At 48.6% G+C, this 21,334-nt stretch overlaps 9 protein-coding genes across 9 annotated transcripts; 5 read left to right on the top strand and 4 right to left on the bottom strand.

The window, feature by feature from the left end:
* Positions 1-1,776: 1,776 nt before the first annotated feature.
* ABOM_007192 (alpha/beta hydrolase) lies at positions 1,777-3,121 on the bottom strand (the record flags this gene model as incomplete). Its single annotated transcript, XM_022534321.1, has 4 exons — positions 1,777-1,860; positions 2,052-2,643; positions 2,716-2,988; positions 3,033-3,121. The coding sequence occupies 4 exons, from the start codon at positions 3,119-3,121 to the stop codon at positions 1,777-1,779; spliced, it is 1,038 nt and encodes a 345-aa protein (XP_022387265.1).
* Positions 3,122-3,744: 623 nt separating this feature from the next.
* On the top strand, positions 3,745-4,291 carry ABOM_007191 (putative L-PSP endoribonuclease family protein Brt1; the record flags this gene model as incomplete). The annotated part of the gene is made up of 3 exons (XM_022534320.1): positions 3,745-3,906; positions 3,978-4,135; positions 4,225-4,291. 3 exons carry the CDS (start codon positions 3,745-3,747, stop codon positions 4,289-4,291), a joined length of 387 nt encoding a protein of 128 aa, XP_022387264.1.
* A 199-nt stretch (positions 4,292-4,490) lies between these two features.
* fetC (putative ferrooxidoreductase Fet3) lies at positions 4,491-6,593 on the bottom strand (the record flags this gene model as incomplete). Its single annotated transcript, XM_022534319.1, has 6 exons — positions 4,491-4,560; positions 4,664-4,964; positions 5,017-5,366; positions 5,426-5,646; positions 5,700-6,194; positions 6,252-6,593. 6 exons carry the CDS (start codon positions 6,591-6,593, stop codon positions 4,491-4,493), a joined length of 1,779 nt encoding a protein of 592 aa, XP_022387263.1.
* Positions 6,594-7,407: 814 nt separating this feature from the next.
* On the top strand, positions 7,408-8,724 carry ABOM_007189 (FTR1 family protein; the record flags this gene model as incomplete). The annotated part of the gene is made up of 4 exons (XM_022534318.1): positions 7,408-7,435; positions 7,506-7,630; positions 7,690-8,135; positions 8,208-8,724. The coding sequence occupies 4 exons, from the start codon at positions 7,408-7,410 to the stop codon at positions 8,722-8,724; spliced, it is 1,116 nt and encodes a 371-aa protein (XP_022387299.1).
* Positions 8,725-9,905: 1,181 nt separating this feature from the next.
* On the top strand, positions 9,906-11,817 carry ABOM_007188 (uncharacterized protein; the record flags this gene model as incomplete). Its single annotated transcript, XM_022534317.1, has 3 exons — positions 9,906-10,085; positions 10,140-10,417; positions 10,473-11,817. 3 exons carry the CDS (start codon positions 9,906-9,908, stop codon positions 11,815-11,817), a joined length of 1,803 nt encoding a protein of 600 aa, XP_022387300.1.
* Positions 11,818-12,477: 660 nt separating this feature from the next.
* ABOM_007187 (putative spindle pole body associated protein SnaD) lies at positions 12,478-14,934 on the bottom strand (the record flags this gene model as incomplete). Its single annotated transcript, XM_022534316.1, has 1 exon — positions 12,478-14,934. One exon carries the CDS (start codon positions 14,932-14,934, stop codon positions 12,478-12,480), a length of 2,457 nt encoding a protein of 818 aa, XP_022387295.1.
* Positions 14,935-15,598: 664 nt separating this feature from the next.
* Positions 15,599-16,510, top strand: ABOM_007186 (putative class III chitinase; the record flags this gene model as incomplete). Its single annotated transcript, XM_022534315.1, has 1 exon — positions 15,599-16,510. The coding sequence occupies one exon, from the start codon at positions 15,599-15,601 to the stop codon at positions 16,508-16,510; it is 912 nt and encodes a 303-aa protein (XP_022387296.1).
* A 409-nt stretch (positions 16,511-16,919) lies between these two features.
* ABOM_007185 (alkaline phosphatase family protein) lies at positions 16,920-19,039 on the top strand (the record flags this gene model as incomplete). Its single annotated transcript, XM_022534314.1, has 3 exons — positions 16,920-16,997; positions 17,053-17,191; positions 17,256-19,039. The coding sequence occupies 3 exons, from the start codon at positions 16,920-16,922 to the stop codon at positions 19,037-19,039; spliced, it is 2,001 nt and encodes a 666-aa protein (XP_022387297.1).
* A 325-nt stretch (positions 19,040-19,364) lies between these two features.
* ABOM_007184 (RNA-binding signal recognition particle subunit SRP54) lies at positions 19,365-21,009 on the bottom strand (the record flags this gene model as incomplete). The annotated part of the gene is made up of 2 exons (XM_022534313.1): positions 19,365-20,870; positions 20,932-21,009. 2 exons carry the CDS (start codon positions 21,007-21,009, stop codon positions 19,365-19,367), a joined length of 1,584 nt encoding a protein of 527 aa, XP_022387298.1.
* Between the last annotated feature and the right edge of the window lie 325 nt (positions 21,010-21,334).

Raw genomic sequence — 21,334 nt, 5'->3', positions numbered from 1 at the left:
TGTTGGATGCATTCGAGTAGTAACAGTAGTAGTTCGTACGGCGTATAGGACTCGTAGTGGCAAGACAGACGTTGAGCTGCAGTGGCAGGGAAGTTCGGCCCGGTATGATGGTGTATCACGGACTTACAGTAGGCGAAGCTAGTACCTACAGGGGAGACTAACCTACTAGTGCAGGGAAGGAGCCTGAGGTTCCGTGGGTCATACTGAAACTAGTCTAGTGTATAGTTGGCACTCGCCTGATCGGGCCTAGTCGACCACCAGGGACTCTCCCCACTCCTCAGGCACTCCAATCAACGTGACCAGATTCTTGCTCTGGGCTGATGTCAGGTGGACATCAAGCATGCCAATCCACTGGCAGTTTTCATGAGTTCAAATAAATCCCCTATTGGTGCCGTGGGGGGGGGGAAAGAAAAAAACTTAACATCGAGGCTAACTTCATGAGAGTCCTTGATTGCCGGTCCTTGCCCGGAACCACGACCGGATCATCGAGATCGACAGAATCTACACTGTCTATCTGCCAAGCGTACCTGACAATATAACTAAACATGGTTGGCATAGTGTCACACGGACAGCCACAGCCTGATTTCAGTATATGAATATATATCAAAGCGTGGCTGAGACTACTGACAACGGGTTATTTTGAAGGTGGGAAAGGTTACATCCGCTATCCGGTTTCTTTGCCTCACGCTATCGACTAGGAGCAAAAAAGAGGCGTTCATTGACTTCCTTAGTCCGACTCGAATGACCGCAATTTCCACTCCATCAGCACACTGGTCCATTTGGAAAGAAGGTGGGCTCACTAGTGAAGGAGATGGAGGAGGCATGAACGAGCCCACCGTTCGTATTTGAAAACACAAACAATGAGCCCACAAAGTAGGAATGTGAAGGCTTAGGTAGACGACATCGGAGAGACTATCATAGTTTTCCACTCCCCAACCTAGTAGAAATTAGTTTCGTCGGGCTATGGGCTCCATAGTCCATTGTTCTCGGTCGAAGAGCCTCATCGTTCTTATTAATGCAACAATGCTTCCATAGCACCTTGCCGATTTAGGCAATGGTAATCTAACCTCGGTGGATCACAGCCTGAGTTGATAGGATTCGTTCGGTTAAAGGGAACAGACTTTCATTCACCCGTTGCACTTTGGTTGCATTATGTGTTCTATAGAATGTTTATTGTTTCACTACATTATGCTCGAAAGGGCTCTCATCCTTCATTTCCCTATTGCTTGGATTGTTGTGTTCAGAATTGGATGTGGTAAAACAAAGTGAAGTCAATGAATACAGAGAATCTGGAAGACATAGTCTGAAAGCCCTTGGAGTCAACTAGACAGTCTAGATCCGAACATAGGAACATGGCCACCTGCCTCATGGTAACCTCAGGAGGCTGTCGGGGCGTTAGTTGGTATATCATACGAACTACGAAGCCTTGCAAGAATTTCAGATGGACCTGGCGCATATGAGAGATTCCAAGCTTCTCTGCGACATCGAAAGTTAGATTGCGATCGTCTGTCAATGCTGGGCAATTTTCCCATACACATCTTCTGGATATTATGCAAGGAATTTGGGGCTCAATGCCACGAGCTCTGCTCATCGGCTTAGTGTCTATAGCGTTCATAGAAACTGACCTTCAACGCGTGAGAGTATGAATAATATTTAAAGGGGAACTATTCCAGAATTGATAATTAGTTCTTTATTTGGGAGCCGAAAATGATAGGTAGAGCCACCTGTCTGATGCCTCAGGATTTGGGAGTAAAAACTGGCGGGATTCTATTATTTTCATTTCGATTCAGCTATTTTGTTCTTCTTCTTCTTCTTCTTCTTCTTCTTCTTCTTCTTCTTCTTCTTCTTCTTCTTCTTCTTCTACTTTGTGAGCGAACTTGACAGGGTCTTGACATGCTAAGATAAAGATAGCTCCAATAGCTCCAAATAATGTACATACTTCCTTTAGAATTACGGAGAATAAGTGTTTTGTGGATGCTAGTTCCATAGATTGCAAATGCAGTGACCATGATGTACAGTTACTCTAGGTCATGTAACTAAGACCAAAAAACCTCTTTCAACAGGTCACACATCAAAGTAATCGACCGCTTCCCTTCTTTTAGCACCTTATCCATCGCTAAGAATGGATGCGGCATGCCCTTCATCACCTGTAAATCAACCTCGACCCCAGCTTTCTTCAGTTTCTCCGCATACTGCTCTCCCTCCACTCGGAGCACATCCAACTCGCCGACCATGACCAATGCTCTCGGCAGCTTCGACCAATCATCCTCGTAGAACAACGGGCTTGCTTCAGGGTTGGTGCGATCCCCATGATTGGGTAGATAGTGATCGCGGTACCAGACCATTTTGGCAGCTGGAAGGGCCGGCGTGTGCTCGTAAAGTCTGTAGGATTCGTTGTTCTGAACCGTTGCTGTGTTATCTGTTACTGGAACCGAGAGGAGCTGGGCGAGGAAATAGACGGGTGGGGAAAGCGTTAGGCCTTTGTGGGTGATGATTGAGGCTAGATTTCCGCCTGCTGAGGAGCCCCCGGTCGCCATTTTAGATGTGTTAATAGAGAGTCGTGAGGGCCCGTCAGAAATCAGCCAGAGAAGGGATTCCCAACAGTCATGGACGGCTGCGGGAAAGGGATTTTCTGGGGCGAGCCTACTTCCGTTATTAGCATGAGTAATTCAGGCACAGTACGAGGTGCGATAGTGAGCTTTGGTGTGTATATACCTGTAATCAACCGTGACTACGACACAGTTTCCCCTCACGCATAGATTTGTGCAAACCGGATTCTCCGTGTTTATATTCCCCAGGACCCATCCACCCCCATGGAAATACAGCATCACTGGCCACCCTCCATTTGGTGTCTCCCCAGCTGGGGTGAATGCGCGCAACAGGATTTCTGGACCTTCTGTCGCGCGTCGCTTGATCGTGATATCCTCTGTCTTTCCGACCTCGAGGAGCGGACCCCCGCCAGGATCAGGACCCCGCTTGTTCGGGAGGCTTCGACGGGTTGGAGATGGACTTGCTGCTGGTTGATGACATACTCGTTATAGAAGGAAATATATTCGGGATCCAAGAGGTCTTTAACTGAAGGATGAAGAGGGTAAGGGGGCTGAAGCGTCGAGATTGACATATTGTGAAGCTTAGGATTGTGCCAGTGGGAGTGTGACTTCAGATTGAACGGATCTCTGAGTCAGTAGAAATTAGGTCCCCTTTTATTTACCTTCTTACGTATCGGCCTCCGCACCTCCTCACGCAGATCGTTACATTCCACAATTGATGGTTTCATTCCGACGCAAGGGACGTGGGGGTTTCCATGCCAATCTCTTGATAGGGATTGAGTTTGAGCCCTTGAAGATATATGCATTCTCACGATAAGATACTACCATGGAGCGATCCGAAGAAGTATCGGCATTTTCAGCCACTGATGATGGAGGGAATCGAGGTGAAGTGGGGTTGGTTGGTATGCCATTGGTACACGAAGTCAACGTGGGGGTAAGAAGGATGGCGGATGGAGTATATCGTTGCCTTCCCCGCATGTGTAAAAGTTCGGTTATATGTATATTTAGTCAACTACTCCATAGTCGAGGTAGCGGCATGTACTAGTAGTATTGGGCCCCGAACAAGTTGCTACCTCGCCTACATGATAGATTTTTATTTTCTCTCTTCTCTATCATTCTCTCCCATTCTCCTCAACTATATCTAAATTTAACCCACCAAACCTTCAAACCACACGTGGCCACGATCTATATCAACATGGCCACCAAAACTCCCATCCTGACCGACAAAGCCCCCAAGCCCCTCCCCGGCATCTACTCTCAAGCTATTGTCTCTAATGGTGTTGTTTATTGCTCCGGTGCAGTCGCCATGGACCCAGAAACCGGTAAGATCGTTGATGGGGACATCAAAGCTCACACTGTACGTACTTGCCTTGCATCCCCGTACTATTCACCTACAAAAGACTAGAGTATAGTACTGAGAGACACCAGCACCAATGTATCAAAAACCTTTCCCATGTCCTCGAGGCCGCAGGTAGCGATATCACGAAGGTCCTCAAGGTGAACGTGTTCTTGTCTGATATGGATAACTTTGCCGAGATGAATTCCGTCTATATGCAGTACTGGGGTGATGTAAAGCCTTGTCGGACGTAAGTCTCCTCTTGCTATCTCTGTCTCTGTGATTCTTATATGAACTGGGAAGCTAGTAGCAAAGTTCTTGTTGTTGACACCTTATTAGATGTGTGGCTGTTAAGACGCTGCCCTTGAATACGGACGTGGAGATTGAGTGTATTGCTGCTGTTTAAACGAGAGCCACCCGCTTGGGTAAAACAGAGCGCCAGGATCCATGGTGATAACAATATTATTCATATTATTTAAATCAAAAGAGATGAAAAGTAAATTACATAAGCTCGGTCTGTGCCTCTTCAAGTGTAGTTGATATGTGAACTATAGTATACTGGAAGTAGGAGTGAAAATCTCAACCATAACTGATATATAGCTTATTTAATTGCTATTTACTTCCCTCGTCTCACCGGTTGGCGATTGTTTCACTGTAATCGGTGCCATGCCATACCTAGTATAACCGTCAGTACACAACAGCTACTCCATGAAAGATGACAAGTGAAAGAACGCTGATGTAAGGCCCGAGGAAACTATAATATAGAAAATACACATACCAGACAATACTTATTAACCCTAGAATTGCGGCAATGCAGCTGAAAACCAAGGCCACAATGCCCCGCGCTGTAAACCCAGCGGGCAGTGGAGAAACCGAAGTGTTCGCCCCAGTCAGATCGTAGAAGTCTTTTGTGTTTCCTGCTGCATTGCCCTCTTTCAAGGTATTACTTGCATCGCATGCCTGCCAGTGATTATCTGGAATTGTAAGTGTCTGTTGCAGATCCAATGGTGCTTCAACCAGGACGACCGCAAGGCCGGCGTCCATGTGCCATTCGATGTGACAGTGAAAGATCCATACACCTTTCAGCGATTAGCTATCATTTAGCGAATCTGAATGGGAATCAAGAGTCACCTGGATTATCAGCTCGGAATCGGATGACAAAGTGTCCTGTCGGCTTCACGTATATAGTATCTCTACGCATCGGGACTGACGGGAAAGCAGGATGGTTGTTGGCATCATAGTGACCTACGTCTTTATCGCTGCGGGCGACAACTTGGAAATTATGACCGTGAAGATGGAAAGGATGTTTTCCCGTGTCGTCGTTGTTCAGAACAAGGTCGATGATATCGCCTTTATCCAGGATGAAGGCGTTGGTGTTGTAACCGTATACTGTGGAATTTGCGGCAGCTGACCCGGTGGATAAAGCCGTATAAAGCGTTGGCACTTTAGGCATAACATATGTTATACCATTAAAGAAGGCACTGTGTCTGGTTAGAAACTGATAAAAGTGACTAATTATATAGAGAGATTGTATACTTACTAATTAGCGCCGTCTCCCAGGTTATCCATAGTAAGATCGAGAGTGACTGTGTAGTCAGGGTCACCCAATAGTTTCTCACCGTCGGCAGGGACAAGGCTGAAATCATCGTATGGATCTAATGATGAAATGTCAACCGGAGCAGGTTTTTCAGCCTTGTCGTCGTAGACTAGCCATCCCGTAACGTTGTAGTTCAGAGTCGGAGGGAGTGTATCGAAGAGGTCCTACCAAATGATAAGAAATTGAGTAATGAATAAATGAATGAAATGAACCCTACCGTGTCCATACTTCCCACCATAGCGTAGTTCTTGCTTGTGTCATTTTTCATTGTCACCAAGAAACTATAGCGTTGCGCTGCTGTAATGTAGATCATACCGGCTTCAGCTGGTTCGGTCCATACTCCATCGACTTCCACAATTTTCATGGTATGGTCCTCAATCCAGAAATATTGACTTGCAAAGGCCGCCACATTGACTAAACGAAATAGGTAAGTCTTCCCTGGCTCAACAGCTACGGTCAAGTTCTGAGTATCATTCATGAGGGCAGACTTTGGGACAGGCTCCGCTCCAGTAGGATTTGTAACACTGATAAACTGCTTCAGTAGTGTTGGCATGGGGTCATGGTACCACTCCGATAGAGTAATCACACGCTCCTCATCATATTGACCAGAATATGGCTCATCAGGACCCCTGATCACTAGAGCCTGTCGTAGGCCATCTGGGTACTGGCCTCGAGCATGTGAGTGGTACCAGTAAGTGCCTGTTTGATTTACCTGCTCTTCCAGTCAAACCGAGGGCTCACAACAGCTCGTACAATTGAAGCGACTCACAGTGAAGTTGTAAACGAATGTGGACCCAGGAGCAATGTCACACTGTGTGACGCTCGGAGCACCATCCATATGGGTCGTTCCATTCTGGAAAAAGCCATGCCAATGTATGCTGGTAGATTCATTGCCCAAAGCATTGTATACCTTTGCAATCACTCGATCGCCGAGGGTGAAATTGAGCACCGGAAGGGGCCATTGACCATTGATACCAATCACAAGACGTTCTCGCAAGCCATCTGGATTGGCCGATACCCAAGTGATGTTCCATTCATAATTGAGGGTCTTGGCACTAGCTGATAGAATGTGGACAAGGAAACCCACCAACCAGAAAAGCCCTAGTGCCATGATAAGGGAGCAAACAGCGCACGGACTTGAGAGATGGAGTGCTCGCAAGCAGCTAGGAATAAGGAATGAGAGAAAACAAAATGGAGATCCCTCCCCTCCGTTTGAAATCTCTCTTGTTATTTTATCCCAGCTGTGTGGGCACCTGGTAGTGGGATGGTACGGGGGAGCATGGTCGACCCTCATGTGCAGGGATGATCACCAGTAATAAATGAACGGTCCATGGAACCCTCAACGCATATTGGTATCGTCTTAGCGGCTTTTCCTTCCTCTTCCACCTCAAATGGGGCCACTCAAGCGTCAATAGAAAGCCAAGTGAGGATCAGACACGGCTTAGCGGAAGCTTAACCCTTGTTACCTCGTAACTAAGCGTTCCAGATTCTTGCTGATCCCACTTTATCTGATCCTTCCCTCAGGCCATGGCTCCCCCTCCATGGCCAATAGGGACATCTAAACGAGGTGAAAATTGCCTTTGCATTTCCATTCGGTAATGATACGAGAATTCTACCCTATGACCAAGTAAACAGTGGGGAGTGGAACGACCTTTCTGGCGCCGGCACCATATTCTTTTATGCCGTTCTCTCTGTCACGAGTTCATGTCTTGATTTTTACTTTTACTATTTTTTATCTTTCAGTTAGCTTTTAATCAATCAATCAGATAACATCCCCCCGATTTATGCCGGTGGTGGCTTCTTTTTTGGCGCCCCCCCTCCACAGCAATATTTTTATTTATCAATGGTTGTGCCGTTGTTTTTGGACTCCTGTAGATCTTTAGCCCTCCTCTATTCCTTTCTGAATCCTCCCTCTTCTGCTCAACATGACAACCGATGTATTTGCAGTTCCTAGTATGTGTTCTTTCTTGCTATGGCCTATCTATCAATTAAGGAACTGTTTAGTTTGACTAACTTATTGAAGTATTCTTCATCTGCTTTCGAGAATGTGTTGAGACCAGCATCATCGTTTCTGTATTGCTTGCCTTTATCAAGCAAACACTGGGGTCAGACACTGATGCCGTTACTCGCAAAAAGCTTATCAAACAGGTGATTGCCCTCTTCTCACTCCGTTCCCACCATATAGAGACAGCATTGACGGCCAGTAGGTCTGGTGGGGAGTTGCCATCGGGCTATTTATATGCCTCTGTATTGGAGGTGGCATGATCGGGGCCTTCTACGGGTATGGCAAGGATCATTTTGCCAGTACGGAGGATCTATGGGAAGGTATCTTTGCATTAGTCGCCGCCGTCATCATCACGGTTATGGGGGCAGCCCTTCTGCGGGTGAATAAATTGCAGGAGAAATGGCGTGTCAAGCTGGCCCAGGCATTAGAGGCAAAACCTCAACCTCAAGGGAGAATGACAGAAAGGATCAAGCATTGGTCACAGAAGTACTTCATGTTTATCTTGCCCTTGATTACGGTGCTTCGGGAGGGTCTGGAGGCAGTGGTGTTTATCGGGGGTGTTAGTCTCAGCTTCCCCGCAAGCGCGTTCCCTCTACCTGTATTCACGGGACTCCTGGCTGGTGTGGTGGTTGGTTATATCATTTACCGGTGAGTGTGCGAATACGGATGGCATTGAAATTGAACCCCAATGCTAATAGTAGTCTTCGCGATTTGTCATAGGGGCGGGAACCAAACCTCACTTCAAATATTCATGGTCATCTCGACATGTTTGCTCTACCTGGTCGCTGCTGGGCTCCTGTCTCGAGGCGTCTGGTTCTTGGAGAACAACACTTGGAGCAACCTCATCGGTGGCGATGCCTCAGAAACAGGAGCTGGTCCTGGATCATATGACATCCGGCAAAGCGTGTGGCATGTGAATTGTTGCAGTCCTTTGGTGAATGGCGGCGGGGGATGGGGAATCTTCAATGCCATCCTCGGATGGCAAAACTCTGCCACCTATGGTTCGATCATCTCATATAATCTCTACTGGCTTGTTGTTATTGTGTGGTTCGTGATGATGCGGTATCGCGAACAGCAGGGGCGTTGGCTATTGATCAACCCCTTGGTTCGCCGACTTAAGACCCGGAAGGCTAATGAGTGCGTGGAAAACCTCGAAAGCACAGCATGTACGGGCGTATTGTCGGGCAATAAAGCACCGGGGAATGGAGTTATGCAACTACAAGCCACGGAGGTCTAATAGGGCTTGGGTATACCAGTGTGAGTAGATGTGTTGTGTAGACAGATGTCTGCCTTGAATGTGAGATAGAACACCGAGCAATACCCCTTGGTCCCTTGTGAGACCAGCTGTTCGCAATCTTCCCATAACTTTCTGAACTGTGTCTTAAACTGTATCTCGAGATAATCTTGGCTTCATGGACACGGTCCCGCGTCTACCAATGATTTAGCACGGCTTTCGAATGATCCATGGATAGTCTCGTGTCTATTGCACCCTTCATACTTAGACCCAAGACATCAACAGATCTGAAGTAGCTATCGCCACATAGTCCATCTTATGAAGGAGATGCCCTGTATGTTGGGCGTGTCTCTTGGAGGGGGTTTCTGGATCACGTGAAGTCACACACTCTCCCTTGTCACGACTCACTTTTTCTATACTTTTTAACCCTCCCGCCTCCCTTCATTGCAAAAGCCCTTCTCCCTGGAAAACTTACATCCCACGATACCAATATTCCAAGCTATTGATTCTCCTACATTCTAACAATGTACATGTCTCAATACTTCTCCTATATCTCGATAGTCCTAATCGTGCGAACACCACGCGATCGCCCCTTGGAATGCGCCCCGTCACCTAATTCAAGGAAGATGAATAGTGTCGATGGGATAGTCCGATACTCGATTCTATGAAAACATGATGACTAACGTTTTTTTTGTACAGATAGGGATCAATGATTGACTTTGCTGACACCCCTGATACCGTCAATGGTAGTGTTGAGAGAAAAAAGGCTGTCTAGTTTACATTCCTCGGAATGACGTCCCAGACAAGATGCAAGCCCTACTATTTCGCCTTCTGCATGTTCTCTGTTCCAGGCCTCCTGCCAATGCATTCCAACCCCTCACACTGACACACCTTATCCGCGTTGACGCGCCCAAGCCATGGATTGCTTTCTCATTTAGTTCCTGACGGGCCCTTCACTTTTGCTTCGTATTTCTAGAGATACATACAATTGCAGCCTCAGAAAGAGGAACATCCAATTCTATTAATTCAGAATCATCCTTCCTGTCCTTAGCTTTTATCTTCCTTCTCGAGTAGCTCTGACTGTTCATACACACTCCGCCATCCTTTACCGTGGATGCTCATCGGTTACACTTGCGGGGGCTGTGACACAGCTTGCTTCATTTGTTAAACCAGCGAAATTCACTATGACCAATGGGTGGATTGCCTCTACAAGAGGAGGGTCTTGGGCAAAGGTTGTCATTTTTATCTCTCTCTATGTCTTGCTTCTGGAATCCGTCATTGAGTGGGCTCTTGTACTCTATCTCTATGGGAATGGACGTGTCGACCGAAAAATGACGCCGAGCTTGATCCTTGCTCTAGTAGCTGTCAGTGCGCCCCCCAAAGAAGTCCGCCCCTATGTTACTGACTATTATTTCCAGTCTTTTCTCACAGTGCCACTTGTCGTTCTTCATAGCCTTCTCGCATGGCAGTATAACAAAGTCCCAGGCTTTGGAGGCCAGAAGACAATGCTGCGTGCCGCTTGCACGTATCTCCTGCGAGTGACAGGTATTATATGGCTAGCGGCTAGTGTGGCAGGCCTAGTAGTAGTCTCACAACAGGTTTTCTGCCTCCCTGAAACTGCCAAGGGTAGCTTTTGGAATACTGGCGTCAGCTGCGCTCTTCATCGGACTGCGGTCATAGTCTCAATAATATCGTTGTAAGTGATGAGACTAATATATCTACTGCTGGCCCTTACTAAATCATCTTACCAGCATTACTGCTTGTCTATACTTCTGTTCAAGGGAGCTCTGCGAGCGTCCATATGATGTGTCAATCATGGGGGTATACAAAAAGCAGCAATCAGTCTGTGATGAAAGTATCTTCTCAAACTCAAGCCTTGAAAGCGACGCTTTAAAAGATGGCATTCTCTATCTTTGTCCTGGGCCCAACTCTACCTACGGCGCTCGCGACCCATATTGGCTGTCGTCCACCGATAACGCATTCGAGAAACCCACCGTACCCAATCTCCAATACCCTCTAATGATTCATCAAAAGCAGCCATTGAAACCGGACGTTAGCCCTGAATCGGAGAATGGCAAAACATTATCAGGTTCGACATTAACACACAACGGTACCCTTATTAACACCAATATACATTCAATTTCACGTACACCTACTTTTGGAACCTCAGGAGCTATAAGCGAACGACGCATGCAAACTCCCATTGCAGAATTACCCAGTGGTCCAGAAGACCCATCGATTTCCAATCATAAAAGACAAAAGTCTTCCTTGTCGTCGCTTCGCAAATATCTTCCAAAAGCGTTCGCCCTATCATTGCCTTTATCAGCAGATCCTCAAATTCGTGCTCTCGCCCATTCTAATACACCTCGAGATGTTGAAAAGCAGGCAGGAAACGTGATACTGAATAAGAACTGCGATTCAGAGCAGCACCTCGCTTATGCTGAGGAGAAAGAGGAGGTGGCTTCTGCACCTGTCGATTCTGAAACCCGAAGGCCACCAAATAGTCAAGCTCCTCCTACAAGCACCCAGACTCGACCAACGTCCTCGAACTCATCTGATGCACCTGAGGTCGTGCTACCTGTACCTTTCAAGGTACAGAGATCTAACACAACTCATACTGCACCGATTCCTCGCACCATCCATCGCCACCGACCGAGTTATACAATCGTCCCACCAAATCCATTGGCGTGGCACCCTGTTAATAGAGTTGCCAGCCACAGAGCCTCCGTGGTGGAGCCTGATAATCAGATGCGTCATAACCGGCGACCTAAGGAACGACGGCAAAGTCGGCATTATCAGTTCGAGCAATCGCACGTACCCCGCCATACCAGAAGTTATCATCAACCGCATAGCCGGTACAACTACCGTGGCCGGTACGAACCACGTCGCATGTCCTCGCAGTCTCGAAGGAGCGATATCGAAATTCATTATCCCAGCACGCGAAGGCCACGCAGCACTACATGCGGTGGTCTCGGGCTTGCAGGCGCTCTGGACAGCATCCGAGAATCAGGCGCATCGGTGGATGAAACTCGGGACATTATTCCTAATGGCAACACATATCGTGGTGCCCATCGTACAAGTATGGCTGCATTGTGATAGATAACACAGCCTGCAGGTCAGGCTAAAGCCAAAAGAAGACAAAGGGGCTCTTACTGGCATACCCCGTGAAAACAAAATGAAAGGGACACGAACTTGTTCAATGTTATGTCTTTTGAGTGGGCTACTTTCTTTTCTCCTGTCTAAATACTAGCAATATACCGATGTCGAGTGTTCATGTATTAGTTTATATTCAAAGTTGATGATCATTAGGATGAGAATTTATGAAGTTAATTCTGGCCTTGCTTGTAGTTTCGCCATCATTGTATTGTCTTTGGTCATGTCAAACGGATTGATAATAGAAGGACAGGGATAGTACTGTCAAACCATACATTTCTCATCTCTCGTGTTCTTGGGGCTTTTTCTTTACATTTTTCCTTTCTTTTCTTTTCTTTTCCTTTGTTTTTTGTTGCTCATAAACCCACGTGATTCATCCAACGAAAGAGAAGATGAAAATAGAAGAATTGATTTATTCATTCAATTGACCCTAAATTACACCGCTCAGCGTTAATGTCCCAGAAAACAAACCCCGGAGAAGGCCCTCTTGTACAATAGAGAACCCAGCAAATATATAGATTATCCCATACACAATCCCAGGACCGGGAACTCCAAAAGATACAACCGGAAATCACCTAAAACAAAGCGCCACACCGATTCCGTTTATGCCTTCTTCCTTCCATTCTTCTTCACATAGGCATACTGGTACGTCTGTATCGGCCGGCCCTTATCATCGAAGTTCACTTTATTCTCTCCAAGCTCTTTCTGACCAACTGTGTACAGAAAAGCTTTGCCGAATTGATCGCGTTGACGGAGGGCAGAATCAACACGGTCTGCCCACACTTTCTCGCGGCTCTCGACGGACCGAGCGATTTTCCTATCAAGTGCTGCGGCTGTTTCGTCCTTGACTTTGATAATCGTTTCAAGTTCCTTGATCTCTGCGCGGAGAGAGTCTATCTCGTTCTCCTGCGTGGAGCGTGAGCTGCGCAGGGATTGAAGCTCGGACTTGAGTTTTGTCTCGCGCTTTTCGGCGGTAGCTAGGAGATTTCTTAATTTACGGATTGAGTCGGCGTGGGAAGTACGTAGATTAGAAATGGCGGTGGCCTGGGCGGTTTGCAGGCTTCGTAGTTGTGCCTGGTGGGTTTCTTCCAGGACAGTTTCTTTTTGACGGGTTGTTGGAGGGGAGGGTGGAGGGCTGGGTTGTTGCGTGTCCTTTTCTTCCTGTAGACGCTGGATTGTATCCTGGGCTTCGGAATACTCATCTCTCAGCTCGTTTAGCTCACGACCGGCCTTGTCCAAGTTGGATTTGAGTTCTTCTGCTCGTTTCGACAAACGGGTGTTCTCCCCTTCGATCGAGTTAATGAGAGATTGGGCCTCTGTGGCTTGTTCTTGGGACCGCTTTAATTGGGTCTCTAGCGCCTTTCGCGTTGATATCGCTTGTTCCTGTTCAGTTTGTAGCTTTGTTAATTCCTCACGTAACTGCTCTAGCTCTAGCTCACCCGAGTCGCTGCCTTTCGGAACGGCTTCAGAGCGAATCGGCATGGAATTGATCAGTTCCAGAATATCTTCGTATGTGTTGCGGCCCGTCTCCCAAGGGAGATCCGCTGCCATCGCTTTGAGAGCGTTCTCCTGCGCGGTGACTTGCGACTGCGCGCGACTTAGATCAGCTTCCAGTGTGCTATTCTTCTCCTCTAGAGGGCGATTTCTGATCTCAAGCGCGGCAATCCTATCCTCCAGAGTCCGATATTCGCGATTTGCGCGGTCTACTTCCGCTTCAAGCTTCTGGATTTCCAGAAGGTGATCATCAATTTGGGCTTTCAGTCCATCGGTTTCGGTATTCTTCTCACGCAGTTGCAGCTCCTTGGCTGTTGTAACTTCATTAAGTTTGGCGAGAGTCTCGTCTAGCGTAGCGTCTCGTTTTTTGAGTTGCTCATGGGCTAGATTTAGTTGCTGGCGCAAATTCGCAATCGTCTCTAGTCTCTCGGAGTCTATATCTGTAGGCGCCTGTCGGTCTCGGAATTCTTTTCGCAGTTCTACAATCTGCTCCTGGAGTGCACTAATTCCGGTTTCATTGATTGAGGCCCTCTTAAAGAGAGATTCCTTCTCTTCATTTTGTTTTTGAAGAAGCTGAATCTGCTCACGCAGGAGCGCATCATCGTTCCGGGTTGCATAGGCCTCATCCAGCAGAGCCGTCTTCTTCTGTAGTTCTGCTTGCAGATGTTTAATCTGCTCTCCAGCGGAAGCAGCCTCCAAGACCCGTCTGTGATTCCTTTCAAGTTGTTCATCTCTTTCTTGAACTACCTGTTTTAACTCCGCAATCTGTCTGAGCAAATCATCTTTCGTATCCGTCTGGTCTGTACTCGAAGTTGGTTTATGCCTGCGAACCGACGGTGTCCTCGCTGTGTCCGGCTCATCATCTGGATCTTCCTCGATGTTCTCCAGCTGCGTCACCTCCTTTGAAAATGCATTGACCCTACGCAACAAATGCGACGGCGTAGACATATCAACGGGAGCAAATTCACTGTACTCACCAAGCTCTGCCTCATCCTCCACAGCGGGTTGCTGCAGTTGAGAACTTTGCTGCTGTTCCTGCTGTTCCTGTTGTTCCTGCTGCTTTTGCTCCGGAGACTGCGGTCGCAGTGGCTCCTGCTCCTCTAGCGCCGGTTCTTCTTCTTCCTCGACTTCCCCTAAATCCTTATGATCAAATGTATCGTCATCGCCCATGAGGTATTTCTCTAGGTTGGCCGTGAAATCTTCGGGTCCGCCCACATCCGACAATTGGTCCTCATGAGGTAGCTTTGATTCCCTGAACGGTTCGCCATTCCGCTCATCCAGACCTAACTGACCGCTGGGGAATTGATCAAAATCAAGCGTGTAATCTGCCAGGCGGGCATCGAGTTCCCTCGCAGCGCGATCAAGCGATGATGCGCGAGAGGACGGCGGCGAGCCGGTCGGCGAACGCGCGTCGCCGACATGGTCGCCGGCGCGATGGGAAATCGGGCTTCGCGCACGCTGAGGGGATCCCTCAGGGCTATGATTTACGCTCGGAGGGGAGGAAGGCATAAAGAGCGGCGTTGCGAGGGTGGACGCGCCGACGGTATCGTGAGAGGTTGTGTCCATGATGAGGTTTGTCGCGGTCGGTGGGTAAGTGAATGCTAGGAGTTAAAATGACTTGGTTAGGGCGACATTATTGGTCCTGCAGATGGGATGAATTGGGTCATGTATATCGTGCGTGGACTTTGATAACGATAACCAACAGATAGAGTACCGTACATATGTCGATGTACCGGACGCGCCTGGACCGGCGACACAGAGAACCCGGGGTCGGGGCCGGATTCCTCAGGTTTCCATCTCAGGTGTTTATTATGTTCCATATTAGGTTTAGCGGATGCGGATGCTTGCTCGATCTCCAAGGTACTGTACGGAGTATGTACGGAATACGGAGTGACCAATACAAATTACTAGAATTACCGTATTGTAAAGAGACACCCTTACCAAGACCATCCCCAGAGTGGATTTAAGACGCTACTTCTTGTAATCATCGCTGATTTCCCTCCTCTTATTATCTTCCCAAGCATTGACCCCCTGAGGTGCGTTCGGACTGGTCTTCTGTCCATACCGGTCGCGAAGCAATGAGAGAACCTGACGGCTAAGCTGCGGCCCCCCAGAGACCGTCTGTAATCTCTCTACCCCGCTGTTGCTCCTCATCGAAATGCTGGGCTTGGTCCTGACCAGTGCAGCACATCTCAAGTTAGGTACAACCGCCATTCAAAGCTAAGAGACGATGCCTCCCGTACCTGCGCAAGTCGACCGATGCCGGGTGATATGCTATCACCAGACGCTCCGTCCGGATCGAGGTCAATATGTGTCCGCGCTACCGCTGGTGCAAAACAACACTGGTATCACGCACCTCATCATTGCTGCCTTCCACCTAAATGCCGAACCGGGCCATATTACGCTCAACGATGATCCTCCCCACCATAGCATGTACGACGAGCTGTGGGCAGAGGTGCCTCTCCTGAAACAGAGTGGGGTACGCGTCTTGGGAATGCTGGGAGGAGCTGCTCAAGGTTCCTTCCGCTGTCTGGACGGTGATCAGGACAAATTCGAACGGTACTACCTGCCTCTCCTAACCATGGTTCGGCGTCATCAGCTGGAAGGGCTAGATCTAGACGTGGAAGAAGAGATGTCGCTTTCAGGTATCATTAGACTGATCGATCGACTCAAATCGGACCTGGGAGACGGCTTCATTATAACGTTGGCCCCGGTGGCAGCGGCGCTTCTAGGGATCGGTAACCTTTCCGGGTTTGACTACCGAGAGCTTGAGCGGCAACGAGCATCGAAGATTAGTTGGTATAATACACAGTTCTACAACGGCTGGGGCCCAGCGGATGATCCTCGTATGTATGCCGCGATCGTCGCGCAAGGATGGTCGCCGCAACGCGTCGTGTACGGACTGTTGACGAATCCTGGCAATGGGTCGCAGGGCTACGTTCCTCGGGAGATCATCGGGCCTATATTAGGCCAGCTGGTGGAGCAGTTCCCCAACTTTGGCGGCGTTATGGGCTGGGAATACTTCAATTCCAAACCAGGGGAGCGTGAGAAGCCCTGGCAATGGGCTGCGGAGATGTCGCTGAGCATGCATATGAAGGATGTGGTCATGGCTTTTCATCAAGGCCTATGGCGAGCGGTTTGATGAACGTTCTCCAAGGTATGAGGAATCAACAACGATAGAGATCTATGGACGAGAGCATAAAATAGACAAACGATCATCAATCACATTATATGCAGCCGTTTGCATTCTTTCATTGCCGGAGATATGTAGTATGGTAGGAGATTAGTTGCAATGCTACCCGCGGAAATGATCTACTACTAGTGTGTTATGTGCATACTTTTGTCCCTGGGTGGATCGCCCTATGTCGTCATACCGCCAATACTACTAGGCATTCCACCGCAACTCCGACTTCTTGATCCTCAGGTCCACTTCTCTACCTTCCAGAACGTTATCTGAGCTTCTGCCCCAAAGCTCTAACGGAGAATAAATAATTCATGGCCCAAGGAACACTAGAAATCTCACAGCGCGCTTGAAACCTTTTCACGAAGCTATGGTGTCCTTACCGCGAGCTGCCGCGGCCACGAGCTCCGTGATACTCAGGCTTGCCACCTTCATCTTCCTTCGCTGGGTACGTTCGTCCAAATTCGTTCGATTACAAATAACGACTGCTCATTCGTGTGCAGATCCCCGGTCATCATTTCCCACCTCTAATCTTCACCTCGCTAGTGGTGTATCTGTCTTCGTTGTTCTCGCTCAGTCGGGCGGCTGATGACAACACCGCCAATCGCCCCCATGACTTGAAACGCTCCCGAAACACTTCGAGTACGTATATCACTATCTTGTAGTGCTTACTCACTCTAGATTTGCTCACAGAAGCTGTGTGTAGGGTCTGCAGAGCCTCCAGCTAAGGATAGCGCTCTCAAGACGCTTTTAACGGGACTGCCGTCCCCCAGGTCGCCGTTGGTGACCCGGCTGACAGTGCTGGTTAACATTGTCCTTACGCTCTTCACTTCCGACCTTCTACTTCGTGGGGTTGTTTTCTATCCTGCAAACGATATTGTCTTCTCTCGCATTGGATATGTCTCCCCAACTACAGCGAATTTACTCGTTCGAGAGCCGGACTCAGCTCAACTACCCCTGGCGGTCTTCTATCAAGAAGCGGAGCAGGAGGACCCCTTAAAATGGGTGGAAGAAGGCATTATATATGCACTTGATGAATCGACAGATTTCACAACTTCGGTGACTTTAAAGAACTTGAAACCGTCCTCGCACTATCGGTATTCCCTGTCCAACAATCTCACTGGCTCTTTTGTCACCGCGCCTCTTCATGGCTCGAAATCTGCCAACCGGCTTAGCTTTCTGACGTCTAGCTGCATGAAGCCAAACTTCCCGTACAACCCACTGTCTCATCCATTGCGTATTGAAGGGATTGAGAAGATGACCGAGACCGTCAGCAAGTTGCCATCCTTGCTTCGGCCGGCATTTATGTTGTTCCTCGGAGACTTCATTTATATCGATGTTCCGCAGCGCTTTGGCTCCTCTGTATCACACTATCGCAGTGAATATCGTCGTGTGTATTCGTCTCCTTCGTGGTATTCTCACGGTGATACCCCGGCTATCGACCTGCCGTGGTTACACACTCTAGACGATCATGAGATTGAGAATGACTGGTCGAAGGGTAACAATACAGCTCCCTACTTAGCCGCGGCTGACCCCTATATCCATTACCACGTCAGCGTGAACCCCCCGATCCCGGCCACCCCTTTCGCCAAGCCAGAAAATACAACGTATTTCTCTTTCATTAACGGTCCGGCGTCGTTCTTCATGTTGGACACCCGCACCTATCGCTCCGAGCCCGCCCAACCGGACTCTACCATCCTCGGCTCGGCGCAGCTGCAGTCCTTGCTTGCATATCTGTCTCGTCCTGAACCAGCCGAAGTGCACTGGAAGATTATCGCCTCCAGTGTTCCCTTTACCAAGAACTGGCACGTCGGTACTACCGACACATGGGGTGGGTTTCTGAATGAGCGTCGCATGGTGTTTGAGGCCATGTGGCGCGCCGAGCGAGAGTTAGGAATTCGCATTATCCTGCTCAGCGGAGACAGACACGAGTTCGGGGCGACTCGGTTCCCCGATCCAACATTTGACTACACGCCCGATGAACTTCTCTCCGATACCGCCGGCGAGGGCCTGCATGAGTTCAGTGTTGGCCCGCTCAGTATGTTCTACTTGCCCATCCGGACCTACCATCAAACCGACAATGAAGATGTCGCTGTCAAATACATCCCAACCGGTAACACCAAGTACGGATTAATCGATATCGACATCCGCGATGAGACCATACTCACCACCAGTGGCAAGACAGAAACCGTACCCAGTTCCGTCCTTACCTACTCACTCTACGTTGACAACGATGTCGCCTGGAAGTATCGTCTCAGCGTCCCACTGCCTGGGTATGAGCATGTTGTTGCCTCGGTTGCCTCTGTAAGGCACCCGCGACTCCTACCAGGTGAAGTCCTTGAGGACAATCGTGAAACAGTTGGATGGGATACCCGACTCAGGGCCGTAATCAGTAAGGTGAAGAATGCAGGGGGCCAGCTAATTAGCCAGGTTAGGGATCAAATCTATAAACTTTTGGATAGAGCGGGAACAGCGGAAGGACTAAATTGAATATGGACATGGAACTGGCAAAGATAATACACATAATGTCAAATGTTCCCTGGCGATAATGTGTCCATTTTTACTGAAAACATGTTAATTTACAGTATAGTAAGAATACCCGTCACTATTGCAACCTCGTATCGACGCATAAAATGTCACATGAGTATCGTTCGTTGAAGAAGTTAATATTATACCATGGCAATGAAAACAATACGCGCCGAACACCATCCACATGCTGTATAATCGATCAATCGTGACCCATTAGGCGGTATCACCACGTAACAAACATACAAGAGAGAAAAGAAGAATGACATGAAAAGAAGCAACGTTGGAATCACCGTCCCCTACCGCGTCCTCCGCCCATCAATCCGCTCATTTGGCTCATCATCCCCTGTAGATCCATACCTCCGAGGCCTGGCAGACCGCCGCCGCCGCCGCCTTGTCCCTGAAGCATTTGCATCATCTTGGCCATATCGCCCATACCGGGCATTCCGGGGAATCCTGCGCCACCTGCACCACCCATGGAGGCCATGCGTTTCTGCATCGCGGCGAGCTGTTGTTCTTTGTTGCCACCCTTGAGCATGTTCTGGGCTCGTTGCATTTGCTTCTTCTGCCCGCCGACGCGCTTGGCCATACCCGCCATCATGCGGTGCTGCGACAGCAGGTCTTCGACCTCGCGCACGGTCGTGCCGCTACCACAAGCGATGCGGACCATACGGCTGGGCTGCTCCACAAAAACCTTTCCATCACTGTCAAGCTCTGCTGTTGTCATACTATCAAAGATGTAGATCATGCGACGGAGTTTAAGCGAGCCATCTTCGTCATCCAGCCCAGCAGTGAGATTGGACAAGCCAGGGATCATGCCAGAAAGTTTTGACAGGGGACCCATTTTCATGATCGAGGAAATATTCTCTCGGAAATCGCGCACCGTATAAATACCTTCAGCGATATGCTTGTACGTCTCCTTGGCTGCTGCTGAGTCCTTGGTCACGGCTTGAACGTGCTCGACCAATCCTGCCATATCACCCATGCCCAGAAGCTTCTGGATGAAAGCTTTCGGCTCGAACCGTTCAAGATCCATCATATGTTCACCCGTGCCGAGGAAGATGATAGGAGTATGTGTGGCTGCTACAGCGGAAATAGCACCACCTCCAGCTGCATGACCGTCCGTCTTCGTGATAATGATGGCACCAAAATCAGCCGTTGCCTTGAAGGCTGCCGACTGGGCTTCGGCCGCCTGACCAATCGTACTATCGAGAACCAAGATAGTCTGATCCGGGGTTACAGCAGTCTGAATCTGAGTCATTTCCGTGAAAAGTTCCTCCTCCTGCTTGTGACGACCGCTGGTATCGACGATGATAATCTCAAACCGCTCCTTCTTGAACTTGGCCACACCCTCAGCCGCCACCACTGCGGGGTCGGTCTGTGTCAAACTTCCATAATAAGGGATCTTGGCCTTTGTCGCATTCTGTTTCAGCTGATCGAATGCGCCAGCACGGAAGGTATCCGCGCAGACGAGGGCCGTTTTGAAGCCTCGCATCTGATAATGTCTAGCTAGCTTGGTACAAGTTGTCGTCTTACCGGCACCCTGTAAACCAACGAACATAATCACATTAGATCGGCCCTTCTTGGGTCGGAACGGCTCTGCATGTGGATTGACTAGAGCAACCAATTCGTCGAAGACAGCTTTCTGAATCAACCTCTTCTTATTGACGGCGGGGGGCAGGGAGGCGAAGTTCACACCGGACTTGATGGATTTCCGAAGTGACTGGACGAGACGAACGTTTACGTCGGCTGATAATAGTGCAGCGCAGATCTCTTTCAACATGTCATCAAAAGCCTACAAGGCGTTAATTGCACGAAATCTCCTCGAAAATTTTATACACGTATTGGCAACTAACCTTCTCGTCTAGATTGTTGGACCTCGTTAGGTCATTGACGGCGGCGTTGATACGCCGCCCGAGATCTTGAAGGACCATGGCGGGAAATCTGTTAATCGATAAAAAAAAGGGGAGGTATCACAATATAATCAACAAAGGAACAGCGAGTGCGGAAGTTAGTTGATCAGAAAGAATGATGGCAATGCTTGGTCGATAGGACGAATGTCGGAGAGGCCACCAATCTCAATCATTTCCAGTGCGGAGAGTCTGGAGCGGGCAGTCAGCCAATCAGAGACATCATTTCCCTTCCGCCTTTGAATGTATTCGAGACTTTCAAGAAAAAGCAAAAAGACCAAAAAAAAAAAAGACCAAACAATTTATATATCAACCCAAAAAGTTACCACAGCTGAAATTTGATATTCCC

Source organism: Aspergillus bombycis, assembly GCF_001792695.1.
Source record: "Aspergillus bombycis strain NRRL26010 chromosome Unknown contig00068, whole genome shotgun sequence".
Classification (NCBI taxonomy): domain Eukaryota; kingdom Fungi; phylum Ascomycota; class Eurotiomycetes; order Eurotiales; family Aspergillaceae; genus Aspergillus; species Aspergillus bombycis.
Note: the sequence above shows the minus strand (reverse complement) of the source record. Positions and strands in the feature narration are given on the sequence as shown.